This window comes from Sinocyclocheilus grahami, unplaced genomic scaffold, assembly GCF_001515645.1.
Source record: "Sinocyclocheilus grahami isolate Dianchi unplaced genomic scaffold, SAMN03320097.WGS_v1.1 scaffold348.1, whole genome shotgun sequence".
Classification (NCBI taxonomy): Eukaryota; Metazoa; Chordata; class Actinopteri; order Cypriniformes; family Cyprinidae; genus Sinocyclocheilus; species Sinocyclocheilus grahami.
Genome location: NW_015505527.1, coordinates 400 through 14,813, shown reverse-complemented (window position 1 = coordinate 14,813; position 14,414 = coordinate 400). Strand labels below are relative to the sequence as shown.

The window sequence follows — 14,414 nt, the reverse complement described above, 5'->3', positions numbered from 1 at the left end:
AAAAATAAGTAAAATCACATAAGTGACAAAACAACTGACCAGAACGTTTTCTTCAAATTCACAGTTATTTAGAATTTCCAACTAGACCTAGACCTCATTATAATGACAAGAAACATAATTTAAATAATGAAGAACTTAATTTCTTTACTTCTGCCGTTGGTACTTTCTTTCACATTTTTACTTTTGCTGTTTTTACATACTTGCATATTTACTTGTGTGATGTACATGCTCTGTGGTTTGAAAGGTGATTGCGGTCAAATCTTGAAGTGTAAAAATCAGATGGAAATGCTTCTAAGTATTGCAAGTGTATCGAAACACAGAAAGTACCAGATGGGTTTTTGTTTTCACACCTGTATAACTGACTTTTGTTTTTCTTTTCTTTTCTTTTTTCCTTGATTCAGAAGTTCAGTCAGAGCATCCTCAGTGTATTCCTCACCTCACATGAACTAAAATCATGTGATGCAACACCAACTGTCTCTGGACTTATGGTCCACCAGTATGGAGCCAGCACCGCTGAGTGCCGATCAGAGGCCGGACGGGGGGGATTGTTTGTATAAATTCAGTTTTTTTTTACTTTGTTTATCTTGTGAATGGTCATTTGTGCCAATTCTGTTCAGCTTTCTGCACTTACAACATCTTTTGTTTATTCCATCACTGGATGTCCAGGAGATAGAAGGGAGGGGGTCTTTATATGGGGTGCAGGGGTTATATATAAAAAGCGCACTCTCTGATTGATTGTGGATGTGTTTGGACCTGAAGAAAGTTAGAGAGCAATGATGCATATAGTCAAGCTGCTCTGTGTGGTTTTCTCGTGCCTCTGTGCTGTCGCCTGGGCTTCGTCTCCTCGCCAGCCATGTCGTAAGAGCCTTTTTTGTCTTTGCGGTTTCTGTAATACTACTGATTTTAACATAACTCTAATATTTTTTGAATCTGAACACTCTCCGAAGCTGTAGCTGATGTGAAGACATTTTACTTTTAATATTTCTTTTACAGATTCACCACCACTGACCAGTGGAACAATGAAAGTGGTGAGTGTGCAAAATTTCAAAGAGATGTTTAATATTTATAGCATGCAGGTAGTGTACAATTTGGCTCTGTAATGAGATAACCTTTAAAAATGCTGTCATACAATTACATGCATGAGCCCTCATTGTTTCACCATTTATGAAACACTATAATTCAGTGATAAGTCTTTTTAAGTAATACAGACACTAATTTTAAGGCATCTACAGTGATCATATTCCCTTTAAAATGCCTGTGTGATAAAATATTTGCTTAACATAAGGCAGTGTGGAAAAAGGACTTAAAATTGCATTACCAAAAACCTATTGTAAACTTCAGAACTTTTAAAAGCTAAATAAATAGTATTTTTATTGAACATTTATACTGTTCTCTTTTGTTTCACATGCAAAATGCACATTCAGGTTTCAACAGGGGGTCATGACCTTGCATCTGGAGAGTTCAGTTATGACTCCAAAGCGAATAAATTTCGTTTTGTGGAGGACACTGCTCACGTGAACAAAACTTCTTATATGGATGTGCTCATACACTTTGAAGAGGTAGGCTTAATCAGCAATTCTGACGCTCTCTATTCCTCTTCCAGCTTGTGATTCACAAGTTTTTATTTTTGTAGCTTTTTCAGCAATATATATTTAAGCACTTTATTTCCACACAGGGTGTACTTTATGAGATAGACAGTAAAAACGAGAGTTGCAAGAAGGAGACTCTGCAGTTCCGTAAGCACCTGATGGAGATTCCACCTGATGCCACTCACGAGTCTGAGATTTATATGGGCAGCCCCTACATCACAGAGCAGGGACTCAGAGTTCGCATGTGGAATGGAAATCTGCCTGAACTTCATGGTCAATACCCTTTTTTTTTTTTTTACTTTTTGGTTATTTTATTGTTTTTAATGATCATGCTTTTTAATATTTTTTGGTGGGTTCCAATTTCTTTTTCAGCTCACTACTCTATGTCAACCGCTTCCTGTGGCTGCTTGCCAGTCTCTGGCTCCTACTATGGTGAGAAGAAGGACCTTCTCTTCAGGTACAGCAGAGATTAAATTCACGTTTCTCCCAAAATGTTTTTGAAGATATCTACATGTTATTGTATCCTGCAGTTTTACATATCAGTCATTTTCTGCTTCAGTTTCTTCGGTGTTGAAACAGAAGTTGATGACCTGCAAGTCTTTGTGCCCCCGGCCTATTGTGAGGGAGTGACATTTGAGGAGGCACCAGACGACCACAGCTTCTTCGACCTGTTCCACGACTGAAAAAACATGATATACAAAGTGCCAAAGATGGCTACATACAATAATAAAAAGAGCATTTAAATAAAAAATATGTCCTGTATCCATCTTTCTTGCTTCAGAAAATGTTAGCAGTTTCTTTTTTGCCATCTTTTTCTTGCTATCTGTCTTTTGCAACGTGTTTCTTCACTGAAGTCAATAAAGCTGAGCTTTCACTGAAATCCATTTTGGATGTCTGTTTGAAAAACAAGATAATCACAAATCAGTGTGGACAACAGAGGTGTTAAATTAGTATGTTTTTTTTCGTATTCGAAATCCTACAAATTCGTCACGCACAGAAACCTTGCACACCGAGTCCGATGCGTATTAATCGATCTGTTGCGAAAAAATTCGCAAACCAGCACTAAATGGAGTCTTCAAGTAGTGAGGATGATTTTGTTGTCCTCTCGCTTCTTAAAAAGAGAAAAAGAAAGGAAATATTGGGTCCATCTAATCCTGAGATAGAGTCGACGGAGTCATATAGTCAGGAGCAGCGGGATTATCGCGGGCGATTCAAAGTTTACTTCAGGATGTCAGTTTGATGCTTTTGCTAGCGATACTAGAGCCACATATTAAAAAGAAGACCACCAATTTCTGTGAACTCAGTGTGCAAGGATCTATATACAGTGCTTTGTGCTGCGAGGCGAAGTGGATACATTTGACAATCGCCATTCTGGATTTTGGCGTTCGCTTGTACGGTGGCTCTGAACTGTCAAAACACCTCTCAAAATGCTTGCTACGGATGGGAAAACCGGAAAAAAATCGAACCCGATCCGATTTTTTTTTTTTATGATGGACGAATATTTCGGAGTCAGTATGTAAACGTGATTGACATAACGTGAGGTCGTATTTATTTTTTTAACGTGCGAAATTTTAGGACTCCGTGTGCAAAGATCATTGAATGTAAAGAAGGAAAAAGTAACAAAGTTCTTCCAGGAAGAGTTAACTAAATGAATCTATCAAAAAGAGTTTTATGTGCAATGTAGTGACAAAACTTTCATATATTCATATCATACACCCTTAACCACGTTATTGAACAGTTAGTTTACGCTACTAAAATGATCAACAAAACACAGGATCACTGAATAAATGCACAATGATGAATGGCAAATGGACTGCATTTCTTTACTTACTGTTTAGTGCTACAATAGCTTTTGTTCACGTGTTTGTTTCAATAAGAAATAGTGATGATCCCGAAAACTGTGCAGAAGCAATGTTCATGGGATGGCAGGGTCAATTTCACAGACAGAAAGAGAGTTGTGGGAAGCCACACCACACCACGGTCTTGTGAAAGCTGCATGGAGAGAGTCTTCGTGTGACGCATCTTCATCTTCTTCTTCTTCTTCTTCTTCTTCTTTTTCTTCTTCTTTGGTGTTTTATTGGCGGTTGGCAAACCCGTGTGACGTATCTTCACTGTCTGAGGTTTACCTAACCTTTGTCTCTCAGCAAAGTCAGGGAAATTTCCCAATTTCACTGGTTACAGATACAGATAATTCATTCATAATGACTTGAATATTGCTTTTATTTCTTAATTTGAAACATTTCGTTTTAAATAAAAGCATAATCAAATAGACTTATTCCATGCAGTTTTTTTTTCTTCAAATAATAAGACCAATGAGGAATATCACGATTTAATCATTTCATATGGCTTTGCACTTTTGCCCATTTACATGAAGTGGCAAAAAATGATGCTTGCATAACAAATGAAAGAGTAGTTCCGTGCATTTAGCCTTCTCTTCCCCCAAATAAATAGGCCTTCATGTACACATTTACATAAATTAATACAAAATTACAGTAGTAAGTGTATGGGCCTAATCAAAACGTATGATTATTATTAGGCTATTTTTTATTATTTTAGTTTACTACTAGCCTAACTGCATTTCTTTACTTACTGTTTAGTGCTACAATAGCTTTTGTTCACGTGTTTGTTTCAATAAGAAATAGTGATGATCCCGAAAATTGTGCAGAAGCAATGTTCATGGGATGGCAGGGTCAATTTCACAGACAGAAAGAGAGTTGTGGGAAGCCACACCACACCACGGTCTTGTGAAAGCTGCATGGAGAGAGTCTTCGTGTGACGCATCTTCATCTTCATCTTCTTCTTCTTCTTCTTCTTCTTCTTCTTCTTCTTCTTCTTCTTCTTCTTCTTCTTTTTCTTCTTCTTTGGTGTTTTATTGGCGGTTGGCAAACCCGTGTGACGTATCTTCACTGTCTGAGGTTTACCTAACCTTTGTCTCTCAGCAAAGTCAGGGAAATTTCCCAATTTCACTGGTTACAGATACAGATAATTCATTCATAATGACTTGAATATTGCTTTTATTTCTTAATTTGAAACATTTCGTTTTAAATAAAAGCATAATCAAATAGACTTATTCCATGCAGTTTTTTTTTCTTCAAATAATAAGACCAATGAGGAATATCACGATTTAATCATTTCATATGGCTTTGCACTTTTGCCCATTTACATGAAGTGGCAAAAAATGATGCTTGCATAACAAATGAAAGAGTAGTTCCGTGCATTTAGCCTTCTCTTCCCCCAAATAAATAGGCCTTCATGTACACATTTACATAAATTAATACAAAATTACAGTAGTAAGTGTATGGGCCTAATCAAAACGTATGATTATTATTAGGCTATTTTTTATTATTTTAGTTTACTACTAGCCTAGAAGTTATCCCTCTTACTTTATTGCTGTCTTTATTTAATAACAGATTTGTTTGTCATAGGTCTGTTTTCTTTGTCTCATAAAATCATACTTGTATCACACTTCACACTTGATTTTAAAATGCTTTTATTTGGACAACTGAATCAATCTGAATAAGGTTTCTACAGTTCCCTCTGGTGTTGTTGTTATTGGTTGGTGAATCATGCACGAAACCCTGCCCACCGGAACTAGCGGTGCACTTGACACGTACTGTACATTTCATCTCAACAATGGCAATAGCACGCGTTGCTACCGAATATGTGTTTTCTGATTTTTTATTGAAAGATCAGAGTGACTCTAAGTATAAAGGCGTGCGCCTGGAACTGGCAACAGACAAACTGGTCACTTTTATCGCGGTTGGGCTTCCTTTGTTACTCATCTCACTCGCCTTTGCACAAGAAGTCTCTGTGGGTCAGTAAAAATATTTTTTTAATATATAACTGTGGGGGGTGGGGGGGGGATTACAGTCAACAGTAGTGTTTAATTTGAAACATCTGATAGAGACGAAGAGGCTTAAACCTGTGGGGATAATAGGTTCAAACAGATAATCATGAGGCGCATATCTCTCGGTTGTCTTGCTGATTGGAACAAAAAGGCTGCCAATTGTTGAAAGACACTCGCTAAATCGACATTTACTCCATTGTTCTTCATTAATGTTTTGTAATATTTCGTTGCAGGGCATGTTTATACACAACTTTCTTGCGAACTTACGAGCTGTTAACATCGTATTTTGCAGGATAAATGCACTTTAAATATATATATTTTTGAAGTTTAAATAATTATTGCGACCAGTCTTTTGCCACGCTCATTGTGACCATTATAGCTATCTTTGGTTTGTTGTTATTTCTGTTTCGGTATAAGGAGTCGGAGGCAGAAATGACACACTTCTTCAATCACAACTAAACCAGAGTGTTATGCTTAGCAAAGATCTGTCTTCCTAAGACAAAAGCATAATCCCAACAAACACAGAACGTTCTCCTAACGTTCCCATATGGTTTCCAGTTGGTTATTTTTTTGGGAACCAAATAAGAACGTTCTGTGAACCAAAAACTAACGTTCCCATATTGTTCTGTGAACCAAAAATTGTTAGCTGGGATGTTCTTTTCTACTATCTTTGATGCTATTGAATTCAGAATATCTTTTATCTGTAGGTTGTTGGTTAAAAGTTGCAACGTTATTCATACAAGATGGTTGTCATCATGGTTGGGCTCTATTGTTATACTAGTTTTTAATAAAAATTGCAATAAATACTGACTATTAATTTATAATAATATTATTACTTTTATTATAATATTAATATCAGTAACACTCCGAGTTGTTAAAGTTTACTCAAAAATATATATTGTCATTTACTCACTCTCGTGTCATTCCAAAACTGACTTTAATTTACCTGCAGAATGTAAGAGAAGATATATTGAGAAATGTCTCAGTGTTTTCCCCCTCCATACAGTGGAACTCAGTGGGCTCCAATATTGTTTGGTTACCAATATTCTACAATATATCTTCTTTTGTGCTACTTTTGGCAATACTTCACAGACATTTAGGTAGGCTACATTAGTAGTCTGTCAATTATGAAGGAAGCAATTGTCCTTGGTCTTCCCACTTGTTCCTCTAGTTTTATGATGATGAATTTAAGATGAGTGTTTGAAAGACATTTATAAATAGACCTAATTATCACAAAGCACACCATCATAATACACAGGAATATCTTTTGCTCATAAAAACATGCAAAAAGCACCTTGTATTTCTGTGTTAAGTAGCATAGTTGAGCATTTTTTGGATGAGATTAATCTAATTTCCATCACATAGTTCTTGTTATGACTTAAAGGCACTATCAGGCGGATCTAGAAAATAATTTTTAGGGTGGCAAAGGGGTGGCATGGGGTCTATGAGGGGTGGCAACACCAAAGCAAGCCCCCATGCATAGTTTTTGGGGATTTATGGTCTGACATACACAGTTGTGTTCACAAATATTTTATTATCATTAAGTAATCATCTATACTGTTTAAAATTAAAACTAAATAACATTTCAATATCCATCATGGCACCAAGTCAATACACAATATTAAAAACTTCAACAGGTTATAAATGTTTCTGAGCTTGTATCACTAAAGAAGACATGCGGTTCTATTAAAATTACATAGGCTACTTAGATGGTATAATCACGTTTAGTGCAAGTTTAAAAGCAACAAAAACTTTTGAATTTCCTAACATTAGAAAGAAATACAATAATATCAAAGCACTGAAACTGGATCAGTTTTGAAAACAATGTTTGATTTTCTGTTATTAACAGAGGTGGGAATGTGTATAATCACCCAGAACAAACTCTATCAACATATACTCTAGCAACACCCCAGCAACTGCATAGCAAGAGCCTAGCAACCACCCAGAATATTCTAGCAACCAACTAGCAACACTTCAGCAAACATCTAGAACATTTAACTGACCGAACCATTTATGATTTTAAGACAAGCCAGCAAAAGTCTTTCAAACTTTTCAATCTAGTTAGTTTTTCTTACAGGTTTTTTTCAACTGCTTACATTTTTCAAAACTTTGCCTCTTTTTTTCAAAACTTTACGCACAAATCCAAGAATTGCATACACAAAATGCAAAATGCCTCACATCTCTTGCAAAATGAAGCACTGCATTCAAAATATCACAAACACATCTCAAAAGCAAACTTTTGCAAACACCTTTGCCATAATATTAATTCCTGTTAGATTTATGTGTGTTACATATAGAGAATTGTGTGTTGTGTTTTGCAAAAAGTGTTTTATGAAATTGAGTCAAAGGCTGAGAATTAGTGTATGGTTTTGCAGATTTGGTGTGTGATTCTGGTGTTTGAGTGTCAGCTTTCAGAAATTGTGTGACAAGTAAAGATTTTGCATGTAACTAGTTGAAAAATCAATAACACTGTAACAAAAAAACTTACTAGAATTCAGGAATTATTTTTGCTGCTCAATGTCTATTACAGTATACATAAATTAAATTACAGATAAAGATGTATAATTGAGCAATTAACTTTTGGGAATTTTTATTTTTTTTTCATTTTACTACTGTAAGGTATTCGTCCAGTAGATGAAAAGCACTAGAAAAATTAAAATACCAAAGAATTGTATGAACTTGGAATGCACCACAATACAATACAGTAAAAAATACAATTAAAAAAGTAAATTTAGCATCCTCTGCACTTTTGCCCAAATTTCATTACAGTATACAGTACTATAGCACTTTCTTGGTCTCATGACACAAGACTATATCTCAAGGCAGGCATTTCTCAGTTCTGCAAAAATGCAGTAGCCTACACAAAAAACGGTTACAAATAAAATTGGTCTATTTGACCGCGCGTGCTTGAAGGTGTACATCAGTTCTACATGTGCTACAGTTTACTGTACATACTGAATAGTTAAATTTCCATTATCTAATGTACTGGTACTGTACTGTAATTATACTGTATGTGTAAGTATAAAACCCCTGTAGATGATTGGATCAGCTCTCTCCTCTCTCCGTTGTTAGAATGCAGAGATTCTGATTGGTATGTCACCAGTTTTGCTATCTAATGTTTAACTTACCCATCTAACTGCAATACGACTTGATTCTTACCTAACTCCGCTATTAGTTTCCGTGATCGGCATCTTCTTATTGATTTCATGTTATTGTTACAGCTTATATCCATGATGAAAGTGGAGCGAGTGGTTGGAGAATCGGATCACCAAACAGTTAAGAGATAAAGCTCAGACATATCCAGATGGGATTAGATTTCTCAGAGGACTTCTGAGTTACCTGAAAAGCAGTAATTATCTGATTCACGAACAAATGTAAAAACAATTAGTTAGTGAACTGGGCCATGCTTTGTGGTTTTGACTCAAAAAGATCCGGTTTAGAAGAGTAATTTGTTAATGAAGCCGTCTACTATTGGACTACACTGGCATGCTGCGTGCGCGTGTAACCACCAGTTTATTAAAATAAGTGTTTTTGCCATTATTTTGTGTTACTCTGTCATCGCCACAGCTGAAAAGTAGCACATGAAACGCTGCTTACATTTATATTTTATTCTGTGATAATTCTGGGGTGGCACAGCTTTTTCTTAGGGTGGCAGTTGCCACCCCGTGCCACCCCCGGTATACAGTCTACCACTTCCGCTCCTTCCGGTCGTGCGTATGTGGGGGGAAAAGCAGCGCTGTTTTATCATACTAGATACATTTGAAAGTTCTGTTATTATGCTACTCTGTGCAGTCATCACCAGTCTATTAAAACGCACAACATATTAAAGCGTCTTTGGTGTTTCCGTGTTTTCTACTAAACAAAACAAAAAGTTGAGGGGTTATGACGTCATTAGCAGGCGACACAATGACACTATGGACACGGTCCGTGTCACTAGATAAAATTGCTTTTTTCTCAGGATTTAAACATTCTTCGAAACATTTGGGATAATGTAAGTACACAAGTCAGAAAAATATATAACACTGTTCTAGTGGTTTTTGGATATTTTAATTAAAAAATCTTACATATTGTGCCTTTTAGCTATAAGAAAATGACAAGTTCTTGTGTAATTTCCTCTCTCTTAGGCACTCAGATCACATGTTTTCCACCCACTAACTTCACATTGAGACAGGCTGCATATGTGGACTCCTTCTGCTGGGCTGCATTAGAGCATCACCCTACAGAACATGGGCTTGATAGCGCCCCCCTTCATCTACACAAGGTAATGATGAACAACAATGACATATCCAAAGAGGTTCTTTGTTGCTTTGTTTTTGTCTTATTCTCTGTCTTTTTACCTGCAGTTCTTTCCTTATATCCTTCTGCTGGTTGCCACCCTCATGTATATTCCTGCTCTCTTCTGGCGCTTCACGGCTGCCCCTTCCCTATCCTCTGACCTCAGTTTTATCATGGAGGAACTTGACCGTTGCTACAACCGTGCCATCCGCCTCGCCAAAAGCCTCACAACCAAACAAGACAAAGACATTGCAGAAGACCCACACAGGTGTAGTGAACTGAACATTTTCGAAAATCTAGCTGCGATTGCAACCTGAAGTTTTGACTTGTAAGAAATACAATGTTTGATACACTGTACGAAAAACAAAGGCTTGAATTCATTCAGAATATTTAAACACTCCAAAAAGTCAGTTTGCTTCAGTTAAATCTTTAAAAAAAAAGAGTTTTAAAAATAAGTTTTGTATGTTCACTAAGGATGCATTCATTTGATCAAAAATAAAGTAAAAACAGTAATATTAAACATTACAAATGTAATGGAAATAATGTTTTTTACAGTATTTTTTAAATGTAATTTATTCCTGTAATGGCAAAACTGAATTTTCAGCAGCTGTTACTCCAGTCTTCAGTGTCACATGATCCTTCATAAATCATTCTAATATGCTGATTTGGTACTCAAGAAACATTTCTTATTATTATCAACAGTGGATCTTTTATGTGTGGAAAGTTCAAAAGAACTGCATTTATTTATACATTTTATTAACTTGTCTATACTGTCACTTTTAATCAGTTGAATGCATCCATGCTGAATAAAAGTATTAATTTTCAAATCAAAAGAAAAATTCAAATAATTTTCCTGTATGAATGCTTGTGAACAATGGACTTCTTTGCTATTTAAGCTTCCTTTTTATTTCCTTTCCTTCCTCACTCATAACCCAAATATTTAAATATCCTTAATATTCTGATTCTGCTGATCTTAACCTTAATCTTAAACCTCTCTATTCTCTCTCTCTCTCTCTGTCAGTGGTCTTGAAATGACTGAAGCTTGTTTTAAGTACCCTCTTGTAGAGCAGTACTTAAAGACAAAGCGTTCATCTTGGGCTTTGGCTGCAAAATATCTGCTTTGTCGGGTTTTAACATTCCTCACTTTACTGCTGGCCTGCTTTTATCTGACCTACTACATCTTTTGGGTGTCACCCAGTGATCAGTTCTCCTGTAACCTGCGCAGAGGTGTGTGCTAAATAATGTGTTTCTGTATATTAACATGTGAGAGTGTGTCTAATCATTTTCGGATGTTTTTTTTCTGAATTTGTGTTTGTCTGCAGGTATATTAGTAAATGAGAGTGTGGTGCCAGATGCAGTTCAGTGTAAGCTGGTGGCGGTGGGTGTTTTCCGCCTGCTAAGTTCCATGAATCTGGTGGTGTATTTACTGGTAGTACCGGCTGTGGTTTACACTGCCTTCCAACCTGCTCGTCAGCACCAGCGCGCTCAGTTCCTCCGTCCATACCACCTACTGCCTGCTTTCGGTCACGTGCTGGATTTGCAGCCTACCACTCGCCATTATGATGACCTCAGCATCTACCTGCTGTTCTTGGAGGAAAACCTGAGTGAGCTTAAGAGCTACAAATGTTTGCAGGTTTGTAAATATGTGCATTTCAACGTTTGAATTTTATGCATCTGATTTATCTTTTTTGTCAGGGTTTTTAAGTTCTTTATACATTGTTATATCTGGTAAAAATGCACTAATATCTCATTCCCAGAACTGAATGCTGGTGTCAGTGAGTGAAGACTAATACATTTGTTTGTGATGTGTGTACACAGGTGTTGGAGCTGCTGTCAGAGGGAGGGGAAGCAGCATTTGACACCATGTGTCTCCTCAGGACTCTAGGACAAGTGAGGACTGACATGGTGGACAGAAAACAAGCCCAAACTGTAAATGGAAATGCAGAGAAAGAAATCTCTGAAATGAAGGGTAAGTATAACATCAGTAAAGTGAAAACAAGACACACAATAATTACTTGCATTTCCTTCACAATCAATTGGCTTTTTTTGTATAATTTACCGCTGATATTATGTTGACGTATTAAAACTAAAGAATAAATCTATAATCCAATGAAATACAGCTTTGAGATCAAATGGCATTCATGTTTCTTATATGTGAAGAGAGTGAACACACTTATAAATGTTATTTTTGTCGGGAGGTGAAAAAAAAAGAAAAAGGAAAGCACACAGGTAAAACATCTGTCTTGTTGCGCCAACTGTTGCTATATCCATGTGTTTTATCTCTAGATGCCTCTTCTGTTCTGCTGGATGATGGAGTACAGACAGAAAAAAGCTGCGGCTGTGTGAAAGATGTAAGACACAGGGTGGTGTAACATATAACAAAGTCAAATCAAATGACAAACAATGAGTTTACATGTATTTTAAATATGAAGGAAATGTACGATTATATAATGCTTGAATATAACTGATTATTTACTAATTTACTAACTGCAGAACTGAGCTGCATGAGCTTTTAATGCCTTATATTAATAGAAATGGGATGAATGTTTTTTATAACTTGATAAAGTTATTATTTGTGAGGTTGATGAATGTTAAGACCCTATTGTATGCATTATGAAAACAATGTTACAACATATATTCTGGGGTGTCCTTTGTAGGTACAGTATTGATGCAACAATGAGAGAGAGAAAGAAACTAAATGAATAATTAAGATGCTAATGTTCTTAGCATGTTATGCTAATGTAACTTCTGCCAATGTTGCTTCTTGGTAACAAACCATTTAAATAATTCCTCCTAACATACAAATAAATTTTAAAATGGCTGCAAGAGTATAATGTGACCAAGAAATCATCAAAGTCTTCTCTTCATTATAAACCATCCAATGCTAATTTTATATGCATCATGTACTTGCAAAATTGTGGCGCAGAAAATAGGGTTGTTTCCCTGAGGCAACATCATAAAACATAGTTCAGATTGAAAGGATGTATTCATGTAATATCTAAATGATTGGAAATAATTTTATGATGCATGCCAACCCACGATTTGGCTGGGTAAGACTTAACCATTTCTAGAGGTACTAATGCACTGCCTATGAAAAAAGCAGTAATCAAACATACAAAATATAATGTATGATATGTATAATACTATGTATATGTATAATACTGTTTTTTTTTTAATTTTTTTTTTTATAGTTTTGTATTTATTTGATGCAGACTTGTGTCAGAGATGTGTTTAAATGATTCTGTCTTGTTCTAATTGTATTTTTTTTTGTTTTATGTCTTCTTACCTTAATTTCTTCAGAGATGTTAAATTGCATGTCTTCAAAGGTGAGCTCTTTAAAAATGGTGCTTGTAACCCTAAAAAGTGACCTTTAATGGACTTCATTCAGGGATGTAGAATACAGGCTTGTAATGTAATTTAAAGCACTCCATTTCTTCCATACATCTGTATTTTTCTCTGTTATCATGGATGGCACATTCAGTACATAATAAACTTAAAAATAGCCAAAAGTCATGAAATTCAGCACTAATGTTTGTTCAGCAGCTTCACATTCTCATTTGCTGCTAAATATTAAATATTGTTTTATGGCTAAGCTCCTGAAAATCAATAATGAGGTGGCTTTGACAGTTGGAAAAACAAATAAGTGGGAATAAGGACCAGAAACAAAGAATCATTTAAGCACAAAGGCTTCTTCAGGCTGATATGGTTCTAAATAGAACTGTTGCTACATGTAAAGAACCATTCAAGTTTTTTTTTAAATTGTAGAATAGTGTAGTTGTCATTGCTTGAAAACGTCACATAGAGGATGCCACAAACATTAGCCTACTACTGTCTAACGAGACATCTAATCCCATTTTCTCGAGAATGAGACAGTCTGCTGTTTCACTCGCAGTCTTTTCAAAGAAACACCTTCTAGCAGATCCACGATCAGGTCGTTCTGTGTGAACGTCTACTCTCAACAATTATTAACAATTAACCAAAACCCACTTGAGATCGTCAGCACAGGCTGCTAGACCTGCGTGAGCACCAGAATGTGTTTGTCTTTCGTGAGCGTAGTAGCGCTCAGGAGCTAATGTGAATTAGTTGGGCAAACACAGCTAATGTGGCATGTGTAATTGGACAGTCACTTAAAAGTGTTAAAGTGTGTTTGCGCTCAAGATTCGTTTTCCGCTGATTCAGGCAAAGACTGTAGAACCTGTATAAAAGTGAGAAGCACACACTGTTCGTCCCAAACCTTCTCTCGTCTACCATCTCTGCCATACCTTGTCCTCTGCTTCAAGAACAGGTATGTGACCGGCAGGATGCTAAATCAACAGATAGTGCTATTGTAACTGGTGCTGCATGTAAATATGCAGGGGCGTAGCCATCATTGCAGAAGTGAGGGGGACAGAAATGTTATATATATAACATACAGTGTTGGGGAAAGTTACTTTTAAAAGTAATGCATTACAGTATTGAGTTACTCCCCCCAAAAAGTAACTAATTGCGTTACTTAGATACTTTTTATGGAAAGTAATGCGTTATATTACTTTTGCGTTACTTTTTTCTTTCAGGCCTGGCAAGTGTTTTGTTTTTTTGACTGAGAAGTTCTGCATTCAACAACAGCCTTTATAACCTTCACCTTCTTTTTCTTTAAAAAACACATATATAGAATAATAATATAGAATTATATTCTGAGAACTTTCTGACCCCAGAGCTATGCA

General features: G+C 36.1%; 2 protein-coding genes across 2 annotated transcripts; both read left to right on the top strand.

Annotated features, from left to right (window-relative positions):
• The first annotated feature begins 719 nt into the window (after positions 1–719).
• Positions 720–2,342, top strand: LOC107548456 (ependymin-like). The gene is made up of 6 exons (XM_016229131.1): positions 720–858; positions 994–1,028; positions 1,425–1,559; positions 1,676–1,862; positions 1,962–2,046; positions 2,149–2,342. Exons 1-6 carry the CDS (start codon positions 774–776, stop codon positions 2,270–2,272), a joined length of 651 nt encoding a protein of 216 aa, XP_016084617.1. The 5' UTR covers positions 720–773; the 3' UTR covers positions 2,273–2,342.
• Positions 2,343–5,215: 2,873 nt separating this feature from the next.
• Positions 5,216–12,845, top strand: LOC107548450 (pannexin-1-like). Its single transcript, XM_016229121.1, has 7 exons — positions 5,216–5,403; positions 9,561–9,697; positions 9,780–9,979; positions 10,733–10,938; positions 11,034–11,344; positions 11,530–11,680; positions 11,998–12,845. The coding sequence occupies exons 1-7, from the start codon at positions 5,223–5,225 to the stop codon at positions 12,081–12,083; spliced, it is 1,272 nt and encodes a 423-aa protein (XP_016084607.1). The 5' UTR covers positions 5,216–5,222; the 3' UTR covers positions 12,084–12,845.
• The last annotated feature ends 1,569 nt before the right edge of the window (positions 12,846–14,414 follow it).

Bases quoted from the DNA above. Each gene is read 5' to 3' on its own strand.
- LOC107548456 (XM_016229131.1), top strand. From the start codon at position 774: ATGATGCATATAGTCAAGCTGCTCTGTGTGGTTTTCTCGTGCCTCTGT. The intron at 1,029-1,424 runs GTGAGTGTGCAA...ATGCACATTCAG, and splicing joins CCAGTGGAACAATGAAAGTG to GTTTCAACAGGGGGTCATGA. The intron at 1,863-1,961 runs GTCAATACCCTT...TTTCTTTTTCAG, and splicing joins AAATCTGCCTGAACTTCATG to CTCACTACTCTATGTCAACC.
- LOC107548450 (XM_016229121.1), top strand. From the start codon at position 5,223: ATGGCAATAGCACGCGTTGCTACCGAATATGTGTTTTCTGATTTTTTA. The intron at 5,404-9,560 runs GTCAGTAAAAAT...CCTCTCTCTTAG, and splicing joins TGCACAAGAAGTCTCTGTGG to GCACTCAGATCACATGTTTT. The intron at 11,345-11,529 runs GTTTGTAAATAT...GTGTGTACACAG, and splicing joins AGAGCTACAAATGTTTGCAG to GTGTTGGAGCTGCTGTCAGA.